The sequence below is a fragment of the Sciurus vulgaris genome, assembly GCF_902686455.1.
Source record: "Sciurus vulgaris genome assembly, chromosome: 15".
NCBI lineage: Eukaryota > Metazoa > Chordata > Mammalia > Rodentia > Sciuridae > Sciurus > Sciurus vulgaris.
Genome location: NC_136476.1, coordinates 84,316,216 through 84,343,260, shown reverse-complemented (window position 1 = coordinate 84,343,260; position 27,045 = coordinate 84,316,216). Strand labels below are relative to the sequence as shown.

General features: G+C 54.9%; 1 protein-coding gene across 1 annotated transcript; it reads right to left on the bottom strand.

Moving 5' to 3' along the window:
• Positions 1–920: 920 nt before the first annotated feature.
• Positions 921–27,045, bottom strand: PTPA (protein phosphatase 2 phosphatase activator). The gene is made up of 10 exons (XM_079112480.1): positions 26,834–27,045; positions 22,496–22,593; positions 20,538–20,624; positions 16,098–16,223; positions 14,265–14,382; positions 11,973–12,072; positions 11,109–11,233; positions 9,696–9,796; positions 5,515–5,622; positions 921–2,351 (listed from the first exon to the last, which is right to left on the bottom strand). Exons 1-10 carry the CDS (start codon positions 26,862–26,864, stop codon positions 2,274–2,276), a joined length of 972 nt encoding a protein of 323 aa, XP_078968606.1. The 5' UTR covers positions 26,865–27,045; the 3' UTR covers positions 921–2,273.

Sequence of the window (27,045 nt, the reverse complement as noted above, 5' to 3'; positions counted from 1 at the left end):
GGCACAAATCCCCAGGCTGGGAGGCTGCCGCCTCCTCTGGGTCTCACTCCACACCCTTTGGGGTCCTCTTTTGGACCCTCTAGCTTCACCCTAACTGCTACTGCTTTCTCTCCAACACACCCCAAACCAGCATCAGCACTTTTTGATTCACGGCTGCCATGAACACAGCCACTACCAGAGAAAGGAAGGCATCTTCTAGATCCACCAGGATCACTGCACCCACCTTTCAGATCTGGAAGTTGAGGCTCAGAAGGAAGCCTGTCATGGGCTTCCTTGTCAGTCACAAGCAGCAGGCCTTGGGTTTGGCCCCACATGTGCCTAAAGGAACTCCTTAAAGGAGGTACAGGTGACCTGGCGCTGAGGCCTCCAGGTCTGGGGGAAAGACTTGAGGTCCATTTAAGGAGCCCCAGGGTAGAGCAGCCAAGACTCTCCACTCCAGCACAACAGGGACAGAGGGTAGAAGAAGATCACCCCCTTAAGAACTGCAGAGTGTCCCCATGCCATGCCTCAAAAACAGCTACAGGAGGCTGGGGACAGCTCAGTGATAGAACTCACGCTTCACAGGCACGAGATGGAGTTGCACCCACAGTACCAATAAACAACCAGCAGCAGTGACCAGGAGGCATCTGCTCTGTGCCGGGCCTAGGCCACGGATTCACATCCAACGTCCACCTGAGAGATGAAGAAGCTGGACTGAGGACGACCCACCCACAACCTCGCCACCAGGGACAAGGACAGCAGGGTCTGAGTGCCATGTCTGCTTCAGAGCCTGTACTCGGTGTGTCATATGACCAGGGGCTCAACCCAAACTCAAATACTGCAGGCCCAGACACAGTGGCCCTTGGGACAGGACCTACGGGGCGAACGATCACACAGAAATGAGCAGCATGTGGCAGCAAAAGATGGGCCACACGCTGGTGACAGGTGCAAAACAGAGGCTTTAATCCAAACAGCAATGAAGGCGCAGGCTGCAGGCCTGGGGGCACGTGGGGGCTAGGAAGGTGGTGGTCTGGCCCGGGAGGAAGGCAGGCACCGGCCTCTCCTAGGAACTTTGTCTGTGACTCAAAATCCTGTCCCAGCCTCTGCCTGGACCACTGGCTGGTCCTGGCTCCAGCCTTCCCTCAGTTGTGCTTCCCGGTGCCCACTCCCTGAAGGTTCCATAGCCAGACCAGGGAGCGGGCCATGGAGAAGGGCAGGCCTGGGCTGGGCAGGCGAGCCTGCGAGAGCCAGCCCAGGATCAGCCCCAGGAGAGACGTGGCCAGCTGCTGTCAGCACCCCACCCTTGGGGGCCCACCAGGCAACCCGTCCCATGCTCTAGCCAGGGTCTGGGGGCTGTTGCTCACCTCAGTCCATGAGAGGCTGCAGCTCTCTGGCCTCCCACCGCTGGTCCCGCAACCTGCTAGGGGAGCAGGGCGGAGGCCCAGGGCTCAGGGAGGCTTGTGCAGTGAGGAGGCGGCAGAGGCAGCTGGGCCCAGGACAGGCTGACAGAGTGAATCCAGGCTCTCCACAGACCCAGGAGCCCACGCCCCTCCCTGAGTCTCCGACACCCCTCCTGCTGGGGAGAGCTCTGGGAGCACAGGCCCTCCTGGGTGTCCAGAGCCTACCCAAAGGGTGGCTTCCATAGCTGGGCCACCCGGGGAAGGGAGCTGGGTGGCTACGGACAGGAAAACCAGCAAAGTCAGGGGCCAGAGCACAGAAGAGCCAGGACAAGCCTCTGGACACAGGTGCGCTCTGGCCCCGAGGGCCGCCTCAAGGAATCTGGGAGGTCACTGGCCGCAACAGTCAAGGCCTCCCCAATGCCCATCCTGCCCACCCCATGGCTGTCCGCCAGCCTCAGCCTCCAGCCCAGGTGCTGCCCGACATGGCTTGGGAGTGGCCCATCCCTGCACAGGGCAGCCACTCCAACCTGTAGAAAGGCATCACTGGGAACTGGACCCAACAGCAAAGGAAACAGCGAGAGGCCTCTCCAGTCCCTGCCTCAGAGTGGGACTGGGCAGGAAGAAGAGGAGAGGGGCCAGAGGCATGAGTGGGGGGCAGATCCTGTCCCTTTTTTCTTGCCCGTCCACTCAGGGGAGGTCAGGAAACTGGCCACACTTTGGTCACTTCTCCTTCAGCTTTAGGATCTGAGCCCTTCTCAAGCCCCCACTTCCCACCCCCCCAGTCAACAGCCTCTCATCAAACAGAAGAACAGAGGGAGGGGCAGGAGGAGGCGTGCCAGGGTCAGGGAGGGCACGGGAACCCCAGCCTGGATGGTGCTGGTGGCTTGGCCCCTCCTAGCCAGACGTGACAGGATGGATGGGCAGCAGGCTCCCGAACTTGAAGTGCTGGATCACAGGGAACTTCTCCAGGCACTGTGAGGAAAGGAGAGCAAAGAGGCGAGGTGTGAGGCCACAGCACCCTGCCAAGACCTGCCTGCCACTCAGGTCCCACCTGGAGGCTGAGACAAGCTGCTTCCAGGAGGTGCCCCAACAGGACCCAGGAAATGGCCCTGTCAGAGCAGCCCGGGGCCTCCGAGGAAGGGTGACAGCTACTCTCCTGTTCCCCATGATCAAGGAGAGAGACAAGAGGAGGTGCTGCCCAACCCCAGAGTGGAAGCTGAGAGACATCGCTTGGCCCAGAGAGAAGCTGGGCGGGAGACGAAAAGAACCCTCCCAATCATGGGACCGCCAGTCCAGCACAGGTCCGGGCCTTAGAGGTTTGAGGCCATCAACATAAGCTTACGAAGAAGCTGGGGCCTATGGGAAGCTAGGGCCCATCTCCTCCAGTTTTCAGTTCTCTGGACTGAAAAAGGCATGTTGGCGGTTCAGAGTGAGACAATGGGCACCAGCTGAAGCCCAGGGCAGTTCCCTGCAGCCTGTGTGGGCACAGGGGAAAGAGCACTGGAGGCCAATAGGGGGACGGCTTGACACCCGAAGCCCAGCCTAGCCCAGGCCCCTCCCAGAGGGCAACCAACAAGATCTGCCCCATAAGCTGGCCTGGTGCACAGGAAGCCCAGGTCCAGGCCCACGGCCCGCACTGCCTGTGCCCGCAGCGCAGTCACCAGCCAACTCTAGTCTCCAGGCAGCAGCCCCAGAGGGGAGACAGGGTCTGCCAGGCTGGTCAGCATCTCCTCCCATGCCCTTAACCATGGAGATACCAGTGTGCTGGGTACCTCGTGGCTGGGCTGGAACAGACTTATGGCCTCAGAGTGGGGGAAAGCCTCGCTCTGGCTGTGGTCTTGACCTCAAGCTAATGTAGAGGGACAATGGGTCCTGGGGCTGGACCAACTTCCCTCACCTCTAGTCACTTGGTCCACAAGTCAGAGGAAAGGAGAGGGAAGGGACCAGGCTCAGGCCCTGGTGTGGCTCCTGGAGGAGCAGCAGATCCAGACCAGAAACAGAGGCAGCTGCCATTATGCTCTGGTCATCTGGAAGTGGTGGGAGTTTGGAAAGCACTGCCCCACCTGCAGGGCCTGGAATTTCAGAAAGGGTCAAAGGTCAACCTGCCTCCAGCTCTCACACAAGAGGCCACAAAGGGAACAGGGTCAGAAGTTGTCCCCACTCTGCTGCCAGACCTCCAGAGCCAGAGGAGAGGCCAGGGCAGGGTGAAGGTCAAGGCAGTGGGAGGAGTCCAAGGCTCCCAGGCTGGGGAAGCCTCCCGCAAGCCCTTCTGCAGGGGCACCCGGGCAGGGCGCCCTGCCCGTCCCCTCACGGGACTTCCAACACTAGGCCCTTGAAGGTCCCAGGGATTCAAGCAGGGGGAGGGTCTCTCCCTGGACACAGTGAGGCCCTCAGGACACAGGCCCCTGAGAGCATCTGAAGGGCCAGGCCGGCCAAAGCTCATCCCACACCTGAGCCACCCAGCGTCAGGCCAGCTCAGGCTCTGTGGCCGCCCTTGTGGGCCCCTGCCCTCCAGCAGCCAACTCTGGCTAGTGGCCCTGGTCCTGCTAACCCCCTTCGGGACTTCAAAACTGATGGGTCTCCAAGGTCCGCTGTGTATGAAAACTAGGCTGAAAAAGAAAGTCCTTCCTCAGGGACCACAGGTAAGGGCTGCTTGCTACCAACTCAGCAGTGAGAGGCGGACACTACAAGACCTGCGGCAAGGGCGGGGCAAGCCCAGCACAGTGGAAGCATCTCCTTGTGACCTACGGCTGCTCCATGACTCGTCCTGAATTGGTGGCCATTTTTAGTGGGGTCCTCCTTGTGTTAACAACCACTGAAATACCGGCCGCCTTTACCCCTCCACTCTCCTGCTGTGTGCAGACCACCCTTCTGAACCCATCTGCTCCCCTCAGCCTGCTGGCCCGCAGCTATCTCTGGCCTGCCTTGGGGTCCTGGGTCAAGATCCCAAACAGGAAAGGTAGCCACAAGACTGTCCTGACACTGGGGCAGCCATGTACCCTACCCCTTGCTGCCAGGCAGCGAGAAAGTCCTGAGAAGTCAAGAGCGCCCAGCACTGTGGTGAAGCTCCCAGCAGCGATGTCAGAAAGGACAGGACTAGGGACAGAGGGTGCGGGCCCAGTGCTCCAGGCCAAGGGAGAGCTGGGCAGGTGGCTGCCGGAAGGAGCTTCTCAGATTAGAGAGGTATGTGGGCTGGAACCCAAACACAGGATGTGAAGTCCAGAGGAAGGGGATCCAGGGGGAGGGGCGGAAGGAGAGCAGGCCAGGCCCGGTCAGTTCAAGCAGCTTGCCATTAACCCCTTCAGGACCAAGTGCAAAAAGACAGGCCAGCTAGAAGCATCTGTACTACCAAGTGTCGCTGCCCTCTCACACCTCCCTGGCTCCTGCCTCCACCCATGGAGAAAGCTCTGGGTACACAAAGCAGACCTGGAGCACCCCTCACAGGAAAGAAGGGTCAGCCGGGACTCAAGACACGGGCAGCCACAGACAACACTGGAGACCTTAACAGCTGCCAGGGTCAGCCCCAGGACAACCACCAAAGGCACTCTGGGGTCTCATGGCTCGGGTAAGGGACCACAGGTTCAGGTCTTCCTGGGCCAAGGTCAAGCAGCTTCAACCTTACTGTGCCGAGAGTGGGAGGGGCGGTGGAAGGCATGTGGGCAGGAGGCAGCGGGTGAAGGGCAGCACCTCCCAGCAGGGGGAGCTCTAGCACCCAAGGCCCCGCCCAGCCACAGGCCCAGGAGCAGGAAGAGCACCGGCCATGGCTCCCCAGCCTCTCTGCAGACCCCGCCCGCTCGGCAGCCACACCACTACACTGGAGAGCATGTCTTCAGAAGGGGCCTTTGGAGGAACACCCCTCCCAAGGATGCCTTGTTTTCAGTCACCACGGGGACAGAAGCTCGGGCTGCCTGAGCTTCAAGGACCTCTGGGCTCACTGGGGCAGACCAGGCTCAGTTGGTGCCCTTCTGACTGCCCACACACCACATGAGAGGCTCTGAGGTTCAGGGGTCACAGGTCCTGGTCTAAGCCTCAGAGCAGAACAACAGGGTGGGCGCAGCAGCCTTGGCCCCCACCTGCTGGGTCCCCAGCCCCAGGAACAGCATGGCAGCAGGGGGAGGGCAGCAGCCCAACTCACCTCAGCCTTGTACATGCGGATGAGGCCCTGGTTCACCTTGGACCAGGAGGGGACGGCACTGATGTTCCACAGCTGGTTGGAGTGTTCTGCAAACGGGCCAGTCTTCATCTGGAAAGGAAGATCACCAGCTGGAAAGCAAGCCACCTGGAAGGCTAGCCCTGTCCCTGCGGCATGTTTCAATCACACACACACCAGGGCCAGGCCACAGCACATTTTCAAGGGGCGTGCGCGCGCGCGCACACACACACACACACACACACACACACACACACACACAAGCACAAGTGCCAGAGACAGGGGTCCCCCTTGGCCTCTGAGGCCCACTGGAAAAATACAACTGCACTTGTCCGTATCCCCAGTTGGCTCCTCCCGCAGACAAAAATAAGGGCTGGATTCCTGTCACCTGCCAAAACCTGCAGCCACAGAAAATGTGATCTCCACCCAAGTTCCTGGTGTGGCTCCTACCAGCTTCCTCAAGCCATAGAGCACCTCTCCAGCAGAGAACTCGTTCTCACTGAGGTAACAGCAGCAGCAGCTTGGATCCCACTCCCTCCCCGGGCAGAGCTAGGGGACAGAGGAGGGGCTGCAGGAGGGCTGTGGTGGGTCTGGCCAAATCAGGCATCTGTGCTGCCCTCTGCTTGGCAGGCGGGGGAGGGAAGGAATGAGAGGCGGACAGGAGGCAGGGGCACCAGCCACAGATTCAGGAGGAGGATGTGTTCAGAAAGGTACCCCAGCTGCCAGGAGGGAAGAAGAGATGACCACACAACAGCAAGACTTGCAGGGGACAGTCCATCCCTTAGCCCAGAAGTCTGACCCTCCAGGAAGAAAGAACATTCTGCAGCAAACCCAGTGAAGTTGCCAGGACATTAGAAACCACAGCCTGGGAGAGGGAAGCGTGGGGGCGTCTGCCCTCCACAGCTGATGCGCACACACCCTCCCTGCCCCCCCCCCCCCCCCCCCCGTGGCCTGCAGGCAGCACTTATGCTGGGGAGCAGGGCTCAGCACCTGGGGCCCCAGACTGCAGAGACAGAAAAGCAAATAGGCTTGAGTCTGGCAAGGAAGCAGTCTTGGACTCTGAGTGGGTGGAAAGTTCCAGATGAAGCTGTGCATGGAGGCTTGAGAGTGGGGGCTGTTCAGTGTTCCAGGAGAAAGGACAAGCCCTAAGCTCCCTCTGGGCAGTGGGGCAGCATAACCACAAAGCCCTCAGGAGTACAGAGCAGCAGCCCTGAGCTGTGGCTGCTGCCTGGGGGCGCAGCCTGGGGACCCACCCGGCAGACCCCTCATTTCTGCAGATTCTGAGATTCCATCTATGCCTCAGGCCCAGTTGTGAGGATTCCAAGGAGGCACCCAGGCACCAGTGACCGGCCCGCCTGGCCCCAGGAGGCTTTTCCTGGGCCCTTCCTGCACCTCATATCATCAGTGCACCCCAGCTGACGGGGAGCGGGGGTGCCTCTCTGTACAGCTTTATTAACGGTCCCACTCGCCAAGACGTCACCCAGATGCCCCTTTCCCAGGTTCTCTGCAGGTGCCCGCCCAGCCTGCCCCAGGCTGCATACTCCCAGGCGGCACCGTGTTCTCCAGGCTGCTCAGGAAGGGCTCCGAGGCAAAGGCAGGCAGATGGGTGCTGGGACTCTGCTCTGCAGGTCAGCCTTGCCGACCAGGGGCATGGGCTGCATCCCCCACAGCTGCTCTGGCCTCATGGCAGAGCCAGTGAGGCTGAAGCTGTATGGAAAGGCAGATGTTGCTTCTCTGGAGGCTGTGTCCTGGCCCCAGGCTTCCAGAGCCCCCAGGTCTGCCTAAGTCCTTCAGAAGGAGACTGCAACTCTGGGATAGGAAAACAGATGAGGGGAAAAAAGAAACTGGGGGCGAGGAGATGAAAAAAATTAGCTCATTCTAGCCACAAAGGGAGAAGAGCGCGCGAGAACGAGCAGGCAGGCTGCAGTCCCGCAGTGACCCCAGGGGAATCGTGTGAGTCAGAGCAGCCATATTGAGCAGGAAATTACTCACAGACGCTGCGTTCCTGCCTCTCCACTCCCCAGAGAATCGGCCTTTTGTAAATGGTTCCTCTGTCAGTAACTGAGGGGGATGGGCAGGGGGTGGGGGAGGCTCTGCACAGCGCCTTCCTGTCAGCTCCTTCCCTTCCAGCTGAAATCTGATCCCTCCCTTCCCAAAACTCCAAATTTAGAAGCCAGATTGAAACTGAAATTCTTTTCCTGCCTGCCCTGGGCTCTTAAAGGCGCCAGAGCTGCATTTCCCAAAGCAGTGGAAAATCTCCAGGGCAGAGAAGGTCCTTCACTCAGGATGCGGGGCTGCTAGGGAGGCCCAGCAGGAGACCCAGGAAGAGCAGCCAACTTCTGCTCTTCTGCCTACCTCCTAACTGCATCGACCCTTAGGGATTTCCAGGTCTCCAAGAGCTACAAAGCCCCCTTTCTAACTAAAGAGCACACAGCTTCCACGTAAGCCCCCAGGTTCCTGAGCCCCAGGGTCTGGGTGGACCAAATCAGGCCACTCACTTACCAACCAAGGGGGCCCATTGCGCTCAAGTGCAAGGGGGCTCTGGAGATGAAATAAACACAAGGTGGGGCTGCCAGCAGTCATCCAGGCCCTGAACGAAGACCTCAGAGCCTCTGGGGCACGTCTCCCAGAATTCACTGCCTAACAACATGTATTTCAGTGAATCTTGACCCACCGGAAACCAGCCCATGCAGAGAAGGTGCAGAACAGCCCCAATCTGCCCCAGTTCCTACATTTCCCTCAATTAAACGTTAGCCAATCCTTCCAGAGTTCAGCGTTGTCTTTGGTGCCACCTACTGGCTACAGTTCAGGAAAGCTTTGGGCCTTTTATACCACCACACAACTAAACAAAAACCACAAAGTTTTAGCATGGAATCAATTCTTAGTCCCTGAAGCCTGCACAACATTCCTCCTTCTCAGAATCATTGATGGGGATCTGGGGCGTGGAATCTGCACCCCAGCTTCCCACCGGCTCTCCACCTCATCCTGGAGACTCCCAGGGCTCTGCAGACCCCTGCACTGAACTCCTAAGAAAGCAGCACGTGACTGGCTTTCAAGGCAGAGATCCAGACTGCCCCCAAGTCCTCCTGACCTTGGGCCGGCTACACTGCTGAAGGCAGCAGATCTCAGAAAACGAAGCGGTAGCTGTCCAGCCGTCAGTCCCAGCTACATTTGCTGACTTGGGAAAAATGTGTCATTCCCCTCTGGCCTCCGGAGTTTGGCAGAAGCCTGAGCCGAATGCTGACCAGGAGGAGCTGGAAGCTCTGGGCTCCTAACCAGGCTTATGCCTGCCTCAGGGGGCTCGGAACAGGCAGTCAAGGAGGCAGCCCCCTGGGGCGGGAGTCCCTGGGTGCCAGGGGACAGGCATACATGCAGCTTTAGGAAAGAGACAAGGGGCATCTCTAGAGAGCAGTCAGGGCACCCTTTGCAATTTTAGGGCTGGCAGGATAGGAGCTGCAGGCACAGGGTAGAGATGGTAAGGTCTTCACGCCTCCTGGAAGCACGGCCGAGAGACCTGGGCCCCCAGGTTTCCTGTGCAGTCAGGTGTTCAAATACAGGTTCCTAAGATTCTGATTCAAAAAGATGGGGTGAGGCCTGGGGATATGCATTTTAACCAAGTCCCTGTAGGTCTTGATGAATGGTGACATGGGGGTTCCCTACGAGACAAGAGCTTGCAGCCAGAGCCCCTGCCAGGTGGGCTAGGAGAGGTACCACCATCATAGGCTGCTCATTTTCACTTCCAATGCTTCGCTCAGGAACACGTCCTCAGGCACAATGAGGTGTCCCTTCAGCTGGAAAGGTGTTCACTCCAGCTCCCTCCAGCTCCTCCAGTCGTACACGTCCACAGTAATGGTCTGCAGGCTTTGGAGGCCCTGCCTGGAGATGCTGGCCCTCCCCCCATAATACCCACCACCCTTTCGGATCCACTGCCCAGGTCCCCAAGTCCAGCTAATAACTGTCTTAGTTTCTTAGCTCAAGAGTCCTGCAAGGCCCAGAAGAAGCAGATTAGCCCCTTCAGAAAAGGCCAAATGGACTTCTTTCTCAATACCCACCTCTGGTGCCATGCCCGCCACCTTTGGTAGCCTCTCTGGCTGCTCTGAACCACCCCAAAGCTACCAGACTTGGTTCACCTGGGCTAGAGGCTACTTCTTGGCCATTCCCCTCACCTCAGTGATAAACAGGATACACTCCAGGAACATGTAGTCCTTGTGGTTCTCGTTCACGGCCTTCTCATCCACAAAGTGCCTGGGCTCCAGGTATGGATGGTCTGGGAAGAGCAGAGAGCCCTGGGGTTCAGAACCAGGCCTTTGAGCCACCTGGGCACCCCGGCCCAGCACACTCTTGCCTGCAGTGTCCTCAACACTTGACCTCGCAGGAGAAATAAATAGCCTTCTCTATGTGTCCAGTCACGCATCACATGGTGATGCTCAGTCAGTGAGGGACCACATACATGAGAGAAATCCTGCAAGATTATAATGGAAGGGCTGGGGACGCACCATGTGGTAGCATGCATGGTGCCTTGGGTTTGAACCCCAGCACTAAAAAAGTGTGTGTGTGTAATGAAGCTGAAACATTCCCATCAGCTAATGAGGTAGCCATCATAATGTCACAGAGTCAGAACAGAACCTCATTCTCAAGTCCATGGTGATGCTGGTGCAACAAGCCTGCTGCACTGCCTGTCACAGAAAATACGACACATACAATCAGGTGCTACATGTAACCCTTGATCACGATGACACACGACTGCGACTGGCTTATGTATTTACTATACTGTACTTTTTATCATTATTTTATAGTATACTCTTATGTGTACAAAAAAGTACCATAAAACTGTTGTGCTCTGCCACAGTGGCCTGGAATGCCTCATTTTTATGGCCACCTCCTGCGTCGGGAGGCAGCTCAAGTACAGCTGGGTTATGCCAGCCGGCGCATGGAAGCACAGGACGCTGGCACTGAAACCACCTAACAGCACGTTTGTCAAACCATGTCCAACGTTAAGCAACCTGTGTTCTAAGGTACCAAGAGGCGCTGTCTCTCTCCAGCAGTGACCTTGGAGGAATGAGGTCAGCCCTCCAAGGCTGTTTGTTTCCTCACCTGGGCAATGAGGATGAGAAAGTAGCCCCTGGGATGCTGAGGCCACATGATGATAATGACCATAGAGCACTCAGCACGGTGCCTGGCCTTAGGCTGGCAAAGACCCCTCACCAGGTCACTGAGAACACTGTGGGGACAGGGAGAAACCCGAGCTAGCACTGAGAGCAGCGCCTCACACAGAGCAAGTCCTCAACCAACAGGCACCGAGCACCGCTTTGCAGGCAGTCCATTCTATATTAAAGTGGGATGAGCCGGTGCGGTGGCCACATCTACAATCCAGTGGCTCGCTCCAGCCACATCACTTTCCATTATCATGGTGGCTCACAGCACAAGGTCGACAGCAAACAGTCTCCATCAACAGCCAGTCTAGTGCCCACTTCACACGCTGTCACAGTGGGCCCTGGGCAGGCAGGAGGGAAGGGAGGAGGGGCGGAGGGCACGGAGCACACCCAGGGCCCGGGCAGGGACGGGCACCGGCTCAGTACCTATCAGCTGCGAACTGCCCCAGATGAAGGGCAGAAACTGGAAGTCGTCCAGGCCCCACACGCCCTGGCTGCCAGCCGGTTCCATCCTGTATGTTTTCTGGAGCTTCCGCATGACTTCAAGGTACCTACATGGGAGGGAGAGGTGAAGAATGAGAGGACAGTCCCCATCCCTCTGCCACCAGAAGAAAGAGGACAGAGAAGCACATGAGGGCACAGCTGGGCAAGGGAGGGAGGTGGCAGCAGCACTCTCAGGCACCTCAGGACAGCCTAGCTCTACCCCCCACACTCACTCTTTTTCAATTGGGACACTGGGTTTTGGTGCCATGGACTATAGCGAGTAAGACTTCAGGCAGAAGCCTCCACCGCTCCAACCTCTGGGTGCCTTTGGAAAGTTGGCGGGAGTCTACGGAGACCATCTCCTCGGTCCTTCCAGCTCAGCCTCCAATTCTGTCAGAATGGGGCTTCAAGCAGGCTGTGCCTGGGCCCCGCGGGCCTGTGCAGTGTCATGGAGGAGTGTACCCAGGAGGGGACGCTCCACACACCACGCTGCCCAGCGGGCTGCCTGGCCTCAGGAGGCTGAGTGACCTCAATGGAGGTCCGTCCCCTCCTCTGTACTTCACAGGGTTGTCACAGCACTCAGGACGGTGCCTCCAGGGCCCGCATGCACGTCACGCGTCACACTGCCTCCGTGGCTTTCACCTAGGGTGAATCTGAACCTGGCCGAACAAGGAGTTCTGGACACCCACCCACAGCCTGGACTCAGGATGGGATGAGGACTGTGAGCCACTCAGGACCCTCCAGCACCCCACCCCAGGACCAAAGAGACACCCCCTTGGCTCCCAACCTGTCCCTGCTCCCCCTCACCGATTGAACACCTTGAAGACAATAGCCATCTGGTCATCCACCCGGAGCACCCCAATCTTGCAAAGACAGCAGAGGAAAGCAGCAAAGGCCGCCTCATGCCCTGGGGGAGAAGAAACAGCCAAAGTGGACAGTCTTCCAGAAAAAGGACTGGGCTACTCCTGGTCTCCTAGAGGTCAGCAAGGAGATAACAGATCTTCTTCCCTATTCAGAAAGACCTGGGCCTTTCCAGAACCATCCACAATAGTTCCCAAGAGGCCCAGGCTACTCTTTTTTTGGTACCAGGGATTGAACTCAGGGCACTCAACCACTGAGCCACACTCCCAGACCTTTTAATTTTTTTTTATTTTGAAACAAGGTCTTGCTAAGTCACTTAGAGCCTCGCTAAACAGCTGAGGCTGGCCTCAAACTTGCAATCTTCCTGCTCAGTCTCCCTGGTGGCTGGGATGACAGGCGTTGCCATTGTACCCAACCACGCTACTGGCTTCTGAGAAAGGCATGTACATTTTATTTTACGGGTTTAACTCATCCAGCAATCCTACCCAATTTATTGAGCACTTACTATATGGGCAGACATTGTCCATGTCAACTACTGACGAGATAGTGACAAATGAGTCCCTGCTCTCAGAGAATGTATGCCTCACAGGGATAACAGACATTAAATATACAGTCCCTACTTTGATTCTAGCTCTGAAGGAAAAAGACAGGGTGATAACTGTAGGTCATCACAGGAAGACCCTGTAAGGGTTCAAGGTTTCCCCTAAGGAAATAACATTTAGTCTGAAAGATGAATGAGAAGAAGCAAGATAAAAGGGGTGACAGAAGTAGAAAATGCATTCTAGTCAGAAAAAACAGCAAGTGCAAAGGCCCTGAGGCAAGAAAAAAACCTTGATCTGTTCGAAGAACCCTAAGAAGGCCAACATGTCTACAGCAGAGAGAAGGGAGAAAGCTATAGGTCAGATGGGCCGCAACAACTATGGTAAAGAGCTCAAACTTGACAATGGGGAGCCACTGCAGGCTTCAAAGCTGGGAGCATGTGGGCAGATTACAAGGCAAAAGGCTGCTCCCCTCCTCCCCGAGTAATGTCCAGTAGGAATGGTCAGCACTACAGAAACTACTGACTGAGCTTTGGATTGAGTCTTCTGGTTCATGGGGCTATTAAAAAAAACATACACAGTCAGGCGCGGTGGCGCACACCTGTAATCCCAGTGGCTTGGGAGGCTGAAGTAGGAGGACCATGAGTTCAAAGCCAGCCTCAGCAAAAGCGAGGTGCTAAGCAACTCAGTGAGACACTGTCTCTAAATAAAATACAAAATAGGGCTGGAGATGTGGCTCAGTGGCCGAGTGCCCCTGAGTTCAATCTCCAGTACCAAAAGACAGACAAACAAAAAACATACACAAAGGTGGTAAGGAGAGAACACCCGAGGGACATCCTGCCCTGCTTCTGCAGAGGCAAGACCCTCCAGGCCCTGGGAGCATGTGAGCTCAGCTACTTTCACCTTGAAGTTTCCAAATATGACAGGCAGGATCTAGGATCTTGTTCAGGGGCCCATGGGGGATCTTTCCCCCACTGTTTTGTCAACCTGTTCCCCAGGAAGAGGGGGAGCAGAGGACACAACTGTCCCAGGCCTTCTGTCCAAGGGGAACCCTCTCCAGGGCCTGCCTGTGACTTGGGCTCTGTCCTACGGACCACGTTCTCCAGGTGAGAGAACAGGTGCACCACAACTGTCTGCTTCAGGGCAGAAACAGCGGGACCCTCTCCAAATAGGTCTCCTGGCTATGGAGCCACCAGCGACCTAAAGAACACTTCCTGTTAGGACCCACACATGCCCTCTCCTTAAAGTCCAGGTTGGCTCGGCTGAAACAGAAGACAACCAGAGCTCAGTAGCACAGAGAATGTGGGTAGGAGGCAACGGGCATCAGGGAGGGCAGGCCAGGATGCTGCTGTGGGGGCACTAGGGTTCTTTTGTCTAGCAAAGCTTCTGTAAGCAGTTGCCTTGAGATATAGTAAGTGCTCAACAAATTATTATTTGAATGATGATGCAGCGATTACAGAGACCATCTTTACAAAAACCTGCAATTAGCTCTGAGCAGCCACCATGCATTTGGCATTGGCTCCCCCTGGTGGCCCACACCAGAGCTGCAGCATCAGGGCGCCCAAGGGTGTCCAGAGGGCCCCAGGAGGCTGCAGGGGCTGGTGGAACTGCTGCCAGTTCAGAGGGCCCCCGAAACCATCCCCAGTAAGAGGAAGGCAGAGAGGCCAAAGCAGGGCAGAGCCCCACGAGCAGCAGATACCTGTGCCGTAGTCGATGCGCGTGGAGTTCCCCACAGACTCCTTCAGGTAGACAGCCACTTCAGGCACAGCTGCAGCCAGCTGTGGGGGGACCACTGTGGCCACCAAGTTTTCTGCTTCCTGATAGCACAAGAGACATAAGCAGATTAAGCAGCATCCAGTAGCAGGCACCCAGGGGCAGCATCTGGCCAGGGCCCAGGCTGCCACGCAAGCCAACCCTGTGTTCTGCTCCGACTGCCTGGTAAGGAAAATCACTTCCTTTTTTTTATTTTTTGTACCAGAGACTGAACCAGGGGCACTTAGCCGCTGAGCCACATCCCCAGCCCTTTTTATATTTTATTAGATACAGGGTCTCACTGAGGTGCTTAGCCTCGCTAAGTTACTAAGGCTGGCTTTGAACTTACAATCCTCCTACCTCAGCCTCCAGAGCTGCTGGGATTATAGGCGTGAGTCACCTGCCCTGCGGGACTTTTACATAGCAGAAAGAATACCCAGGGGTGGGCTATCACCTACTGACCCTTCCTTCAGGGCACAGGGGTCTGAGGCCAGGACAGGGAATCAAGTATCCCTCTGGTAATTCACTGGGAGCCCAAAGAGACACTGGGAGACTACGGCCATTGTCCCCATAGTCAACATCCCCTTCACATTCCAGGGTAGCAAGAGCCTGTGCCATAAATATGCCAAAGATGTACACAAGAATGTTCCAAGCAGCATTATTTATATAACCAGAACACTGAGACACAACTGAAATGACCGTCACCAGGAAGAGAACAAACTGTGGTGTATTCCCATGATGAAACAACACCACACACCAAGACAGAGCACAGAGCACAAGAGGCAAAAACAATCATTGTATGGGGCAGAAATCAGGAAAGTCTGGGGGATACCAACTGGGAGGAGGCACAGGGAACCCTGATGGAGAGCTCATACTCTGCAGTCTGACAGAGTAAGTGTGATGGTAAAAACACAAGTCATGATCCAAATAGCTGGCCAGGTATGGTGGTACACCATCTGTAATCCCAGCAACTAGGGAGGCTGAGGGAGGAGGACTGCAAGTCAAGACCCAGTCTCAGCAACTCAGCAAGGTCATGTCTCAAAATAAAAAATTAAAAAAGGGCTGGACAAAGTGCCCCAGGAGCAATCCCCAGTACCAAGCAGACATCTTAGATGAGCAGCTCAGGTCTACTCCTCCCCTCCCTGCCCTCAAAAGAAGCCTTGCTGAAGAGCCTGCCATGCACCTCCTAGGGTGCTCCCTCAGGCAAATGCGATCAACACGGACATGTATTTTATGTCCTCTTTCTTACCACCTGCATCACTACACCTGGCTCTTCTTTCATCTGACATGAGTCATAGAGTCCCTTCCAGTGAACTCCCGACATGGTTTCCTTATTTTTTACAGTTGCAAAGCACTCCATGGTGTGGGTGGCCTGGTGCATTTGACTCCTCTGGATGGGTACTTGGGACATTTCCTATCTGCTGCCAATACCAGCAGTGACTTAATAAGTAGCCTCCTGGCTGGGTATTTAGCTCAGTGGTAGAGCAGTAACTCAGCAATTCAGAGGCCCTGGGTTCCATTCCTAGCATCACAGAAAAATAATCACACAAAAAAGCGAGCTTGTTCATGGGATCGTGTAACCACAGTAGCAGACCCCAGAAGATGGCTGGGACACAGGGTAAACATATTTGCAATTTGGAAAAATGGAATTGCCATTTTAACAAATTCCCTATGACTTTTATGTGCCCGACAGCTTGAAACGCCTGCTCTACATGCAGAGGCCCTTCTCCACCCAGTGCCAGAACCGGCCTCCCACCCATCCGTGCTGTGGCAGCCTCACCTCGTCAAGCTTGGCGTACCAGGTCCTGTAGGCCTTGTTCCCGAATCGAGAGGGCTGGTCCACCGGAGGGGTCTCATCGATCCACCGGTCTAGTGTGTTGAGAAGAGCCACCAGCTTCTCAATGGCCTGCGGAGTGAAAGACAGGGCCAAGTCAGTGCCTGTGTCCTAGGCAGAGCCACTGGGAGAATCAACTGCTGCTGGACAGTGAGGCCCAGCACAGCACCTTCTGGTCACGTTCCTGGCTCTCCCCATTCCTTCCCAACTGTTCTGAAGATGAAGGAGGCTCAGAGGAGCTACAGAGGGGGACCAGCACTAGGCCAGTGGGAAGGAATGGGCACCCTTTCTACAGCCAGCCTGCCAAGGAGGGGCTGCTGGACAAGCAGGCAGTCGAGGCCTGAGCGCTGCTGAAACAGACTTTATGGTGAGCCTCCAAAAGGCACCTTCCCTCCTGCAGCCGGAAGTGTGAAGGGATGGCCCTGCCATCCAGAAAGACCCACGTCTCGCCACGCCCCTGCTCCACCCTTTCACACCTTGCCTTTTTCCACTGTTCAGCATGAACTCGGAAGGCAGATGGGCCGCATTCAAATCTCAGCCCAAATTCTACTGAGCTGCTGCGAGACCTTGGGCAAGTGACCCTAATTCTGACTTCCACCTCTTCACCTCAAACCCGGGGACGAGGGCTCCTAAGGAGCAGAGCGCCCACTCAGGGTGGTGGGTGACTGATGCGCAGATGACTCTGAAACAGAGAGCGAGCTCATTCCACAACAGCACGAACTGAATTCTCGGCGGCCTCTCCTAAGCACACACATTCCACTGTCTCAGCGCATGGTCATTTACTGGGCGATTCCTTGCTGCTAAACATCTGGCTGTTCCCTGTGGTTTCCCCAGCAGACCCCACCGTAGTGAACCATCATCAACTCAACCTCTGTGGAAATGCTCGGCCACTGTGTGCAGCACGCACCTCACCCCTTTCCCATGAAAGACAGGGACGAGGGTGGAAACGGTGCCACTAGCCGTAGGGCAGCTAGAGACTGGTTTGGAGGAACTGGCCAGAACTAAGGGCTGGAGGGAAAGAACACGCAGAGGCAATCCCAAGCCAGGCAGCAGGAAGCAGACCCTGCCTGAGTCTACAGGAACAAATGGCATCAGGAGAAACCTCCAGGAAACCCTGGCACTGGGCAGGAAACAGCAGGGCGATGCCCACAGAAAAAGTTGTGTGTGAGAGGGAAGGCAGAGTCAGGCTGCGGCAGTGTGCAGGGACTTCGCTGGGGTGGAGACCCAGGGCCGTCTACGTGTGGGGAGGACTCCGGCTGGTCGGCAGCCCCAGCTGTACCATCAGGGAAGCACCGACCATATCGACCTTGAGGTCTGCTGTGTGCCTGGCGGGGCAGCCCCAGGCCCTCTCCTCCCTCTTGCCTCTGCTGCACGTGAGGGAGAAGAAGAGAGCTCTCCTTGAACCCTGGCAAAGGCAGAGCACTGGGGTGGCATAAAGCTGTCCTGCCGAGCTGTGACACCAAGGGCTGCCAGAGCCCGGCTTTGTGAGGAACCAGGTCACCAGGAGCTGCTCATGAGCACAGCCCAAACCGATCCCACGCAGCAATCAGCGCTTATGGAGGAGGACATGAGGAGGACAGGGTAGACCTGGCTCCAGGAAGCACCAGGCTCCCTGGAGACACACCCAGGCTTTGAGCTTCCATAGGCATGAAGAAGAGCAAAGGGGTGGGGGCTCCAGGAAGCAGGAGCCAGGCCCCAGCTGCTAGTTCAGCGGAGCCAATGAATAATTAAAAGGTTCCCAGCTCCTCCTCCTGGAGAGGGCTTTTTGAATGCAGGGGCGGCCTCCACTGCTCAGTCTGTGAGGGAACAGTTGAGGAGGTCGGGGACTATGGGCTAGATTCCCTCTGAGACACAAAGAATAACTGCCCTCCTTCTGACCAGGCATTCCTTTATGGATTTCAAACCAGGAAAATCTCCCCGAAAACTCTATCAGCCGTCATCTCATTCTGCACCCTTGGCATGTTAGAAAAACAAACAACAAAAATAAACCTATCTACTATCACCTTTATTTTGCAAAAATAAAAAAACCTTTGGTTTTTTGGTCTCAAAAAGTAGGACTGCTATCTAAAAAAAAACCTAGCTTTTAAATCTAAAGTAAAATCTAAATCTAATACAAAAGACAGCTTCTAAGTCACAGGTTGGGACCAACCCCCTGCCCCAGGCCTGTATGGAAGCCATATCCAGGTCATTCTACCCTCCCCAGAGCAGCAGCTACATCTATGCAGCAGGAGGCAGAGGTGAGAGAACAAGGAGGCTGGCAGCTGTGCAGACTGGTGGGGGAGAAAAGGCCCCCTGCCATGCGCAGTGCCTCTGCTACCCTGCTGGCTGTGGGCAGAAGCTGGGAGACGCTAGAGACCAAATCAGTCATCTCTGAGGGTCAAAAAGAGCCCCAAATGAAGCGACAGCACAAATACTGGAACATTAGCAACACCGAACACCACCACTAGCGAGAATAGCAAGGGCCTGTGGTTTGTGGTAGGCTCCGTGGGCAGGAAAAACCCAGCTTGAGAGCTCAGAGGCCCTCCCGTGGGGCCATGTACAATCTGTAGACAGATAAGGACACCAAGAGTCAGAAGGGACAGAAAGAAAGTGCACATTAGCAATCCCTGTCAGCCTGACTCCAGGACCCCAGCACATAATCCTGACAAAAGAATAGCACTTGCAATAAGCCTGGCATGGTGGCTCTCTCCCAAAGAGCCTCAGGGGCAGCTGAGGAACCAGAAAGGGATTTGGCAGCTAAGTCCTCGCTGGGGTAATTATTACAACATTTCCCTTTAATCAGCCCCCTCCATATTCCTGGCCCACTGAGCACAGCTGAGCAGCCTCACCACAGGCTCAAGGAGGAACCCTTTCTCCCTGAGTCACCCTGAGCCCATAGTCACAGCCCAGGAAAAACCAACCTAAGAAGCCAGGAGTGGACTGGCTCCCAAGTTTCCCTCAGGAAGACAGAACAGGCTCTGGCTCACTCAGCAGCCAGGGAGGGCCCAAGAAGAGGTGGCTCCACCAGGAACATGGTGTGAGGGCTGAGTGGGCAAGGTCGGCCTTGGCAAGGTGAAGAAACTGGGCCAGGGCAAGCCAGCCCTTACCCAACAGGCCCGAGGCTGCAGATGGGTGGGCCGGAGCATTGATAGAGGCCACTCAAGCTCTGGTGGCAGAGATAAGAGGCTCACAGTGGCTCTGGGCCAACTAGAACGTGAACCCAAGAGGCCACTGGCAGCCTGGGACCTAGCCTGGGAGATGGCATTGCAACAGCAAACAGCCTGCAAGACCACGCCCTTCGATGGGCTCTGCCTGCCCAGCTCTTGCCCGCCCCCCCCAAACAAACAAGGCTATCTGTGGAACCACCAGGAAGCACCCACTGAGCGGTGCGAGCCAAAGACCAACAGAGCAGCTGCATGTGACCTCTGCCCCAGCATTTCCCCTTCTGAGAATGAAACCTCAGGAAACAAAGCCCACGGGTCTGGGGTCTGCGTGTCGGTGATTAGAGCAGCAGTGTCCAGGGACACAGCCCTAGCTCTCAAGTCAGGGCTGTTTAAATAAACAAGGGGCTGGCTGGATGAGGTGGTCACTCAGGCAGGGGAGGAGGCTCACCACCTCCACGGAACTGGGGAACAGGTCAGCTTTTTTTTTTTTTTAAATATTTTTAGTTGTAGATGGACATATTTTATTTATTTATTTTTATGTGGTGCTGAGGATCAAACCGAATGCCTCACACGTGCTAGGCAAGCACTCTACCACTAAGCCACAACCCCAGCCCAGAGGTCAGCTTTTTGTTAGTGTTACATACATTTTTATCAGTGATCTCTCCAGAGAACACATTTACTTCTTTGGTCATTTATTTTAATTTCAAAAGTTATATTAAAATAGCAGGTAATCCCTGGGTTCAATCCCCAGGATCAAAAACCAACATCAGCAAAAATGCAGACTATAAAACTGTCATACACTATTACAGGTGAGGTGGGGCACAACTGGGATCCCAATGGCTCAGAGGCTGAGGCAGGAGGACGGCAAGTTCAAAGTCAAAACCTCAGCACCTTAGCAAGGCCCTAAGCAACTTAGCAAGACCTTGCCTCAAAATAAAAAACAAAAGGGTTGGGGACGTGGCTCAGTGGTAAAGTGTCCCTGGGTCCAACCCCTGGTACCAAAAAAAAAAAAAAAAAAAAAAAAAAAAAACCTGTGTATTTGCCTTGATTCCAGTTATAAATTTTCAAAAACCTGTGTATTTGCCTTGATTCCAGTTATAAATTTTCAAAAACCTGTGTATTTGCCTTGATTCCAGTTATAAATTTTCATCGACTCAGACTTAAAATGTCGTTAGAGCTACGGACAGAAGAATAAACCGTGTGTCCACAAGCGGTTCAGCGGCCTGCAGCAGGCTCCACCTACCTCAGAGACTCTGTACTCAAAGGTCAGCTTCTTCCCCTTCACGCCTTCGTTGAGGGTGAGGATGAATCCAATGTAGTCAGCGTATGCCTACCAAACAGAGAGAGAGGGCGTCGGACCCCAAGCTCTACCCTACCCGTGCTGCCCCGGCTGCCAAACCAATGGCAGGGCTCAAGAGATAATGCCAGCAACGCTGGCAATCCCCGAGCACAATGACTCCTGGCTTCAGCAGAGCTCACAGAATGCTTGCTATGGCTGCCAGTGGCTTCCCTATACAACATTCCCATGAGGAGGACGCTACTGCTGTCCCCATTTCACAGATGAGGAAACCAAGGCTTCAAGGGGAGGAGTGCTTTGCCCAAGATGTTCCAGGACCAAGACCTCACCAGACACAGAGCTGCAAGCCAGCCAACCAGCCCAACTCCGCAGCAAAGTAGCCGGGCACCTGATCACTGTGCTATACCCCTAGGAGTTCAGGGAAAACCACCAAAGGTCCTTCCCCGTCACCTTCTAAAAGTTCTCCGGCTGCAGACAGGGCAGGGTATCTGGCTGCAGTGCAGACGCTCTGCTCCCAAGAGCTGTGTTCTGCCTATAGCCAGGTTCCCAGCACATCCAGCCCCAGCTTCTTGCTGGACCCTCCTCGAAGCCAGCTGGAGGTGGCCCCCAGCACAGGTCTAAGGAAGCACAGAGGGGCAGCTCCTGAGGAGTCAGCTGCTGGGAGCAAGTGCGTTCCCTTCGGTCCGGCTGCTCTTCCCTCTGTACTCTCACCTTCGTCCTTCCTCTCCCCAAGCCTTGGGAAGGGTCCTGAGAACCAAGGGCTCCCAGGGGGATTGCCCCGGCAATTCTCCTGGTCAGGGTCTTGACTGGAGCGTGTTCACTCACTGCCCCACATGGGGATCTTGACGCACAAGCAGGTGCAGGTAAAGGAGTGGGTCTCAATGGCTCCCAAAGGACAGGTGACAATGCCTGGAAACATTTTTGGTAGTGATAACTGGGAGAAGGGGTGCTGCTGGCATTCAATGGGTAGAGCCTACCATGCCCTGGACAGCCACCTGCAAGAATTCCCTGCCCCCAAATGTCCGTAGTGGAGGTTGAGAAACTCTTGAGGCAGGGCAACTGAGATGATGGAAGGACTTGAACTTGACCTTCTGGCAGCCGGAGAGGCCAAGGTGTTTATTCTGGGGAACATTCAGAACACTAGAGACAGACATATGAAGAAGGAGCAAGACGAGGCACAGGACTGCAGATCTGGGCTCAGTGCAGCAGAGCAGACCCACACCTCACAGAGAAGCTGGCAGCATGCGAGGGCCCGTGGCCTACCTAGCTGCACAAGCGACACTCTCCACCCCAGCTGCCCAGATCAGGCACAGGTGCCTGCCTGATGGGTGCTGTGCCCAAGGCCTTCCCTGAGAATTCAAAACGGGCTTTATTTCTCTCAGTCCCCAGCTTTCCACAGCTGGACCAGAAGCCTGGCCCGTACAAGTTGCTCTCTTTGCCACCGTTTGGGCTGAGCAGCACAGAGACACTGAGCCCTGTCTGTGGTCTGGTGCTCTGCATCACAGTCCCTAGCTATTTTTAGTCTCAGTTGTGTCCCTGGCCAAAGTGAACCTGAGACAGTCTTTTCTCTCTCTATGCCCTGGCTCCCAGTGGCCAGAAATCATCATCAGGCCACTCACGTTCAGCCAGTACAATATTCAGGGGCCACGCTCTCTGACAACTCTGCCGGGCTACCAGGAACCTGGCCCTGAGACTTCCTGATAAAGCATCTCTGAGGGTTGCCCCTGAGGGCAAGGGACAGTCAGTGACCTTGCCATTCTTCTCCCTAGCTTCTGACAACTCAGGATCCAAGAGTAAGAAAGGCCAGGATACCCACGGTCCCAGTCATGCCTAGAAAATCCTGTCTATGAAGAAGCCCAACCCCTCCCCCAGTTCCAACTCTACAGTACAGACACTACAGGTACCTGGGAACGCTTCCATTTGCCCATATCTGGAACTGTGTGGATCTCCTTTTTTGGAATGATAAAGTTCTGAGTGGCTGGAGGGGTCTCCTCTGAAGAATCTTGATAAAGATAATGAAAAGGCAAACAGGTAATTACACACAGTACATACACACACATGTGCACCCACTGTCTCTGTTTCGCTCTATCTCTCCCTCTCTCTCTCTCTCTCTCCTCTTCTCTTCTCTTCTAAGCCAAGAGTCCAACACCCGAACCCTAGCAGAGCCAGACATTCACTTCCAGGACAAAGTAATGGCTTGTTAAGCCAAACCCACTGGTCTCCTGCCTTCCTCACTCTGCAAGGATAAAAGGCAGGGTGATCCCAGCAACTTGGGAGGCTAACGTAGGAGAATCACAAGTTCGAGGCCAGCCTGGGCAACTCAGCAAGACCCTGTCTTTAAAAAAAAAAAAAAAAAAGACTGGGGATGTAACACCCCTAAGTTCAATTCTAGTAACCATGACCTGGCCTACACTGGCTAACTGGGCAAGAGTCAGAAAAAAAAAAAAAAACCAAGTTGATACTCAGGCAATTTAATGAAGGGGGAAAAAAAAAATACAAATTGCAACCAATATTAGGAAAAAACCAACAACCTTCCAAATAAGTAGAGACAGGTAAACGACCAGTGAGCTCTTTTCCCAGATAGGGCTGGCAGACTAAAACAGCTGGCCCTGAATGGGGAAGGGGAGACAGCACCTTCCTGCGTTAGCCAGCCGGAGGAGAGGCAGCCAGCAAGACCCGCTCAGGGCACTCTGCCACCTCAAGGGCAAACTCCAGCAGCACCCACTGGGCCAGCAGCTCCTTACAGCATTCCTCCCTGTAGATGCACTTGCACAAATAGACTGAGGTACACACAAAGGTGCTTACTGCACTGAAGAAACCAGAAACAACCCAAATATCAATCAATAGGTGATGGGTCAATATGACATGACCATGAAATGGAAGTCTTCAAAGCTTTCAAAAGGAATGAAATCTATATGATGGACCTAGGAAAGACAGCCTAAATGTTAAAAAGTGAAGAAAGAAAACTGAAGTATGTAATATTTAGCATGATCCCATTTTGTAAAAACACCCACACATCCTAATAGAAATAACACATACACATAATAGTATATGAATCGAAAACACCTAAAGGATTAAACACCAAAGTTACCCATGGTCGTCTCTAGGGGATGCAATATAAAGGACTGCCAAATCAGAAAGAAAAAACAAGACACAATTTTAAATAGAAATTCTGTATTTTCAGAAGCTGGGGGAAGGAAGGCAGGGGAGCACGATGTACCGACCCACAGGCACGCCTCACACCAAGCCGCAGACACCCCCGCTGTAGGATGCTGGGCAGCACGAGCCCCCAATCCTCATTCATAATTCCAAAATCCAAAGAGCTCTGGAATCCCAAAGGTTTTGTTTGTTTGTTTGTTTGTTTTGAATTCATTACAAGCTCATATGGAACAAAACCTAAACAGATATGAGGGCAATTACAGGCTTTGTGTGGCCCACTTGGTGGGGGGATTTATACATTTTGTGGAAAAAAACTGTTTGGTTTTGGGATGCAGCTTTCTGAAACATGAGAAACTCTGAATTCCAAAGCACGCCTTGCAGCAGGCTTTGGGAGAGGGAGTGCGGGCCCAGACCTACAACTGGAGTTGCAGGGAGCTCCGAGTATTTCCTTTAAAGAAGCGAACCCTTGAGAAAAGGACTACCACTCAACACAGCAAAAACTAGTTGCCATTAGCTGCATGAAGGGACAGGGAACCAGGAAGGTTCTGCAACATGCAACGTTTTGGGGAACAGTCGCTGCCTGGAGTGGCCCTGAGGAAAGGAAAAGCACCAGGAGATTTGGAGACCTGAGGGGAAGGACAGAGAACCCAAGAGCAAGAAGACAAGCCTTCAATCCTCTGCCTAACCCGTAAGTCGAACCAGGACCCCAGGAAAAGACCAGCTCTTCCTCTTCCTGCCTGTCCTACAAGTCTTGTTCCCAGAGCCCAAAACTGAGGCCCCTACTATTAGCAAATTGCTACCTTAAGCATGATGCCAAATAAAAAGTTTTGTAGGCTAGACTGGTAACCCAAGTTTCTATGTGGAAACTAACCAACTAACCAACCTGCAAGGGATCTTTGGGAATGGAGCCTTTTTTTTTTTTTTTTTTTTTGGGTGCTGGGGATCGAACCCAGGGCCTTGTGCTTGCAAAGCAAGCACTCTACCGACTGAGCTATCTCCCCAGCCACAGGAATGAAGCCTTTTGTAAGACAACTGTTCCCTGCAAGAAACAGCCCTCCAGACATTGTTTCACAGGGAGGGGCCTGGCCCTGTCTCCAAGAGCAAAGGCTACCTTTGGCAAAAGCACTGCAAAGCACCACTGGTGCAACCAGGGGACCCTAAATTCAAAACACAAGACTTCAAAGACTCATGATGAATGAGGGCTAGCCTGTCCTCTACAGGTTCTGAAAGAAGATCCAGGGAAAAGTGAATCCCCTATGACCTCAGAGTACAAGGTGGCAAGCAACATCCAGGGTTTTAGAGATGTTCCTAAAAAGAGCATAGTGGATTATTATCCACTATCTGGGAACAGGTCCACATGTTCAACTGTCCAAGTCTGAAGAGCTTATCAGCAACAGCATTCACTGCCCCCACCCACCATGTCCCATGCTTTGCTCTTTTGATTGAACACACATAACTCCCTGAAGAAAGTGCAGTACAAGTCGTCTCATTTTAAAAGACGACTGAGTCTCACAGAGGCTGTGACTTGCCAGGCCAGAGCCAGGACTGTGTGACTCCAAATCCCAAGTTTCCAATACTGCACTAGGCAGAAATTCCTTCCACTTGATTCAGAAAATCCTATTTCAAGCTTCAAAAAGGGCCCCCTCCAAGGACCTGGATCTCTCTAGGAGCCACAGGTAGCCTCCTGAGCCACCTCTCTGAGTCCACAGGTTCTTCCCCCATCTTTAGAAACACACTCGTCTCACTGATGATTCTGGTTGCTTCATGTCTACTATCTCCTGCTATCATCCCCTGACAACCCGGAGGGATATCTCGTATCTCCAGCTGTCACTGCCAGATGACCTAAAAGGATCTCTCAGTTCCTGATGTCATCGCCAGAACTTACAAGGGCATGTGCACACAGAGATTTTGTACAAGTTAACGTCTGTTTTTGTATTTCCTAACAGACAAACCAGCGCTCTGTTCATCTATTTTTTGCGGGGGTGGGGGTGGGCATGGAGGGGATGCCTCCTCTGTCTGCAGACCTTCTCAGGAACCAAAAAAATGTGTGGCAGGACACACAGAATATCAAATGCTTTCAGAACATTAGCTGTGTTTGGACTATCTATCTGCTTCTCTGTTAAACTTCTAAGTTATCTAGAGCCTGTCCTTCTCAGTTCAAGGTAGGGTCAGCCAACAGCCTTTTCCAGGTGAGGGATCTAAGGGGCTTCCCTAGATCCCTAGGGATCTCTATAAGAAGAGGTTTCTCTAGGCTTCCCTAGAGCATTTCTTAACCTCCACCCCAGTTATTTGAGATTAAATAAAAAGAAGCCATGGTGTAAATAAAAGTTACAGTAGGTGACGCCAGAGACACTCTCATCTCCTTGCACAATCAGCCTTTTTAAATTAGTGGTTTAGACACCAAGGGCAGTTTCTCTCAATAAATTCCCAGCCACTGAAACCCCAGTGCCCTGCCTCCAAGGAGAGAGGATGATGAGGGACGGGCAGGGCGGGGAGGAGGCTGAAATGGGGCAGGCAGGTCCAGGCCCAGGCCCATCTAAATACGGTCTCATAAAAAAAGCAGCCTCCTGAATCCCTTTCACCCCCATCCCTGGCAACTTTTCCACCAGGTCAAGAGCTCACTTAAGCACCGCACTGCCCAAATGCCGGAAAGGCCGCCGCTCCCTGGACCCCGCGCTGCGTCCCAGGCTCCAGGGTCCCGGCTGTGCCGCGCCCCTGCAGCCCCCCACTCCTGTCCCCCCTCCAAGGCCCCCGACTGCCATCCTCCCTATACCCCCGACTCCTGTCCCCCTGAGCCCCCCCCCCGACTCTTGTCCCCCTGAGGCGAGGCCCCCCGACTCCTGTCCTCCGTGAGCCCCCCGATTCCTGTCCCCCTGAGTCCCCCCGACTCCTGTCCCCCTGAGCCCCCCGACTCCTGTCCCCCTGAGTCCCCCCGACTCCTGTCCCCCTGAGTCCCCTCGACTCCTGTCCCCCTGAGGCCCCCCGACTCCTGTCCCCCTGGACCCCCGACTCCGGTCTCCGCCGGGGGTGCCCGGCTTCCGCCTCCCGGGCCCCGCACCACACCCCGGCGCACCCCGGCCTACCTGGCGGCGGCTGCCGCTCGCCCTCGGCCATCTTCTCGCGCCAGCGGCCGGCCGGCGCCCGCGGTGCCCTCTCGCCTGGCACGCCGCGCCCGCCCTCGGCTGCGCGGGCTCCGAGGTCCGGAAGAGAAGCGAGCGCCGGGCGGCTACAGCCGAAAGCCGAGGACCGCAGTCACCCCCGCGCCGACGGCCGCCATGCCGGTGCGGGGCGCGCG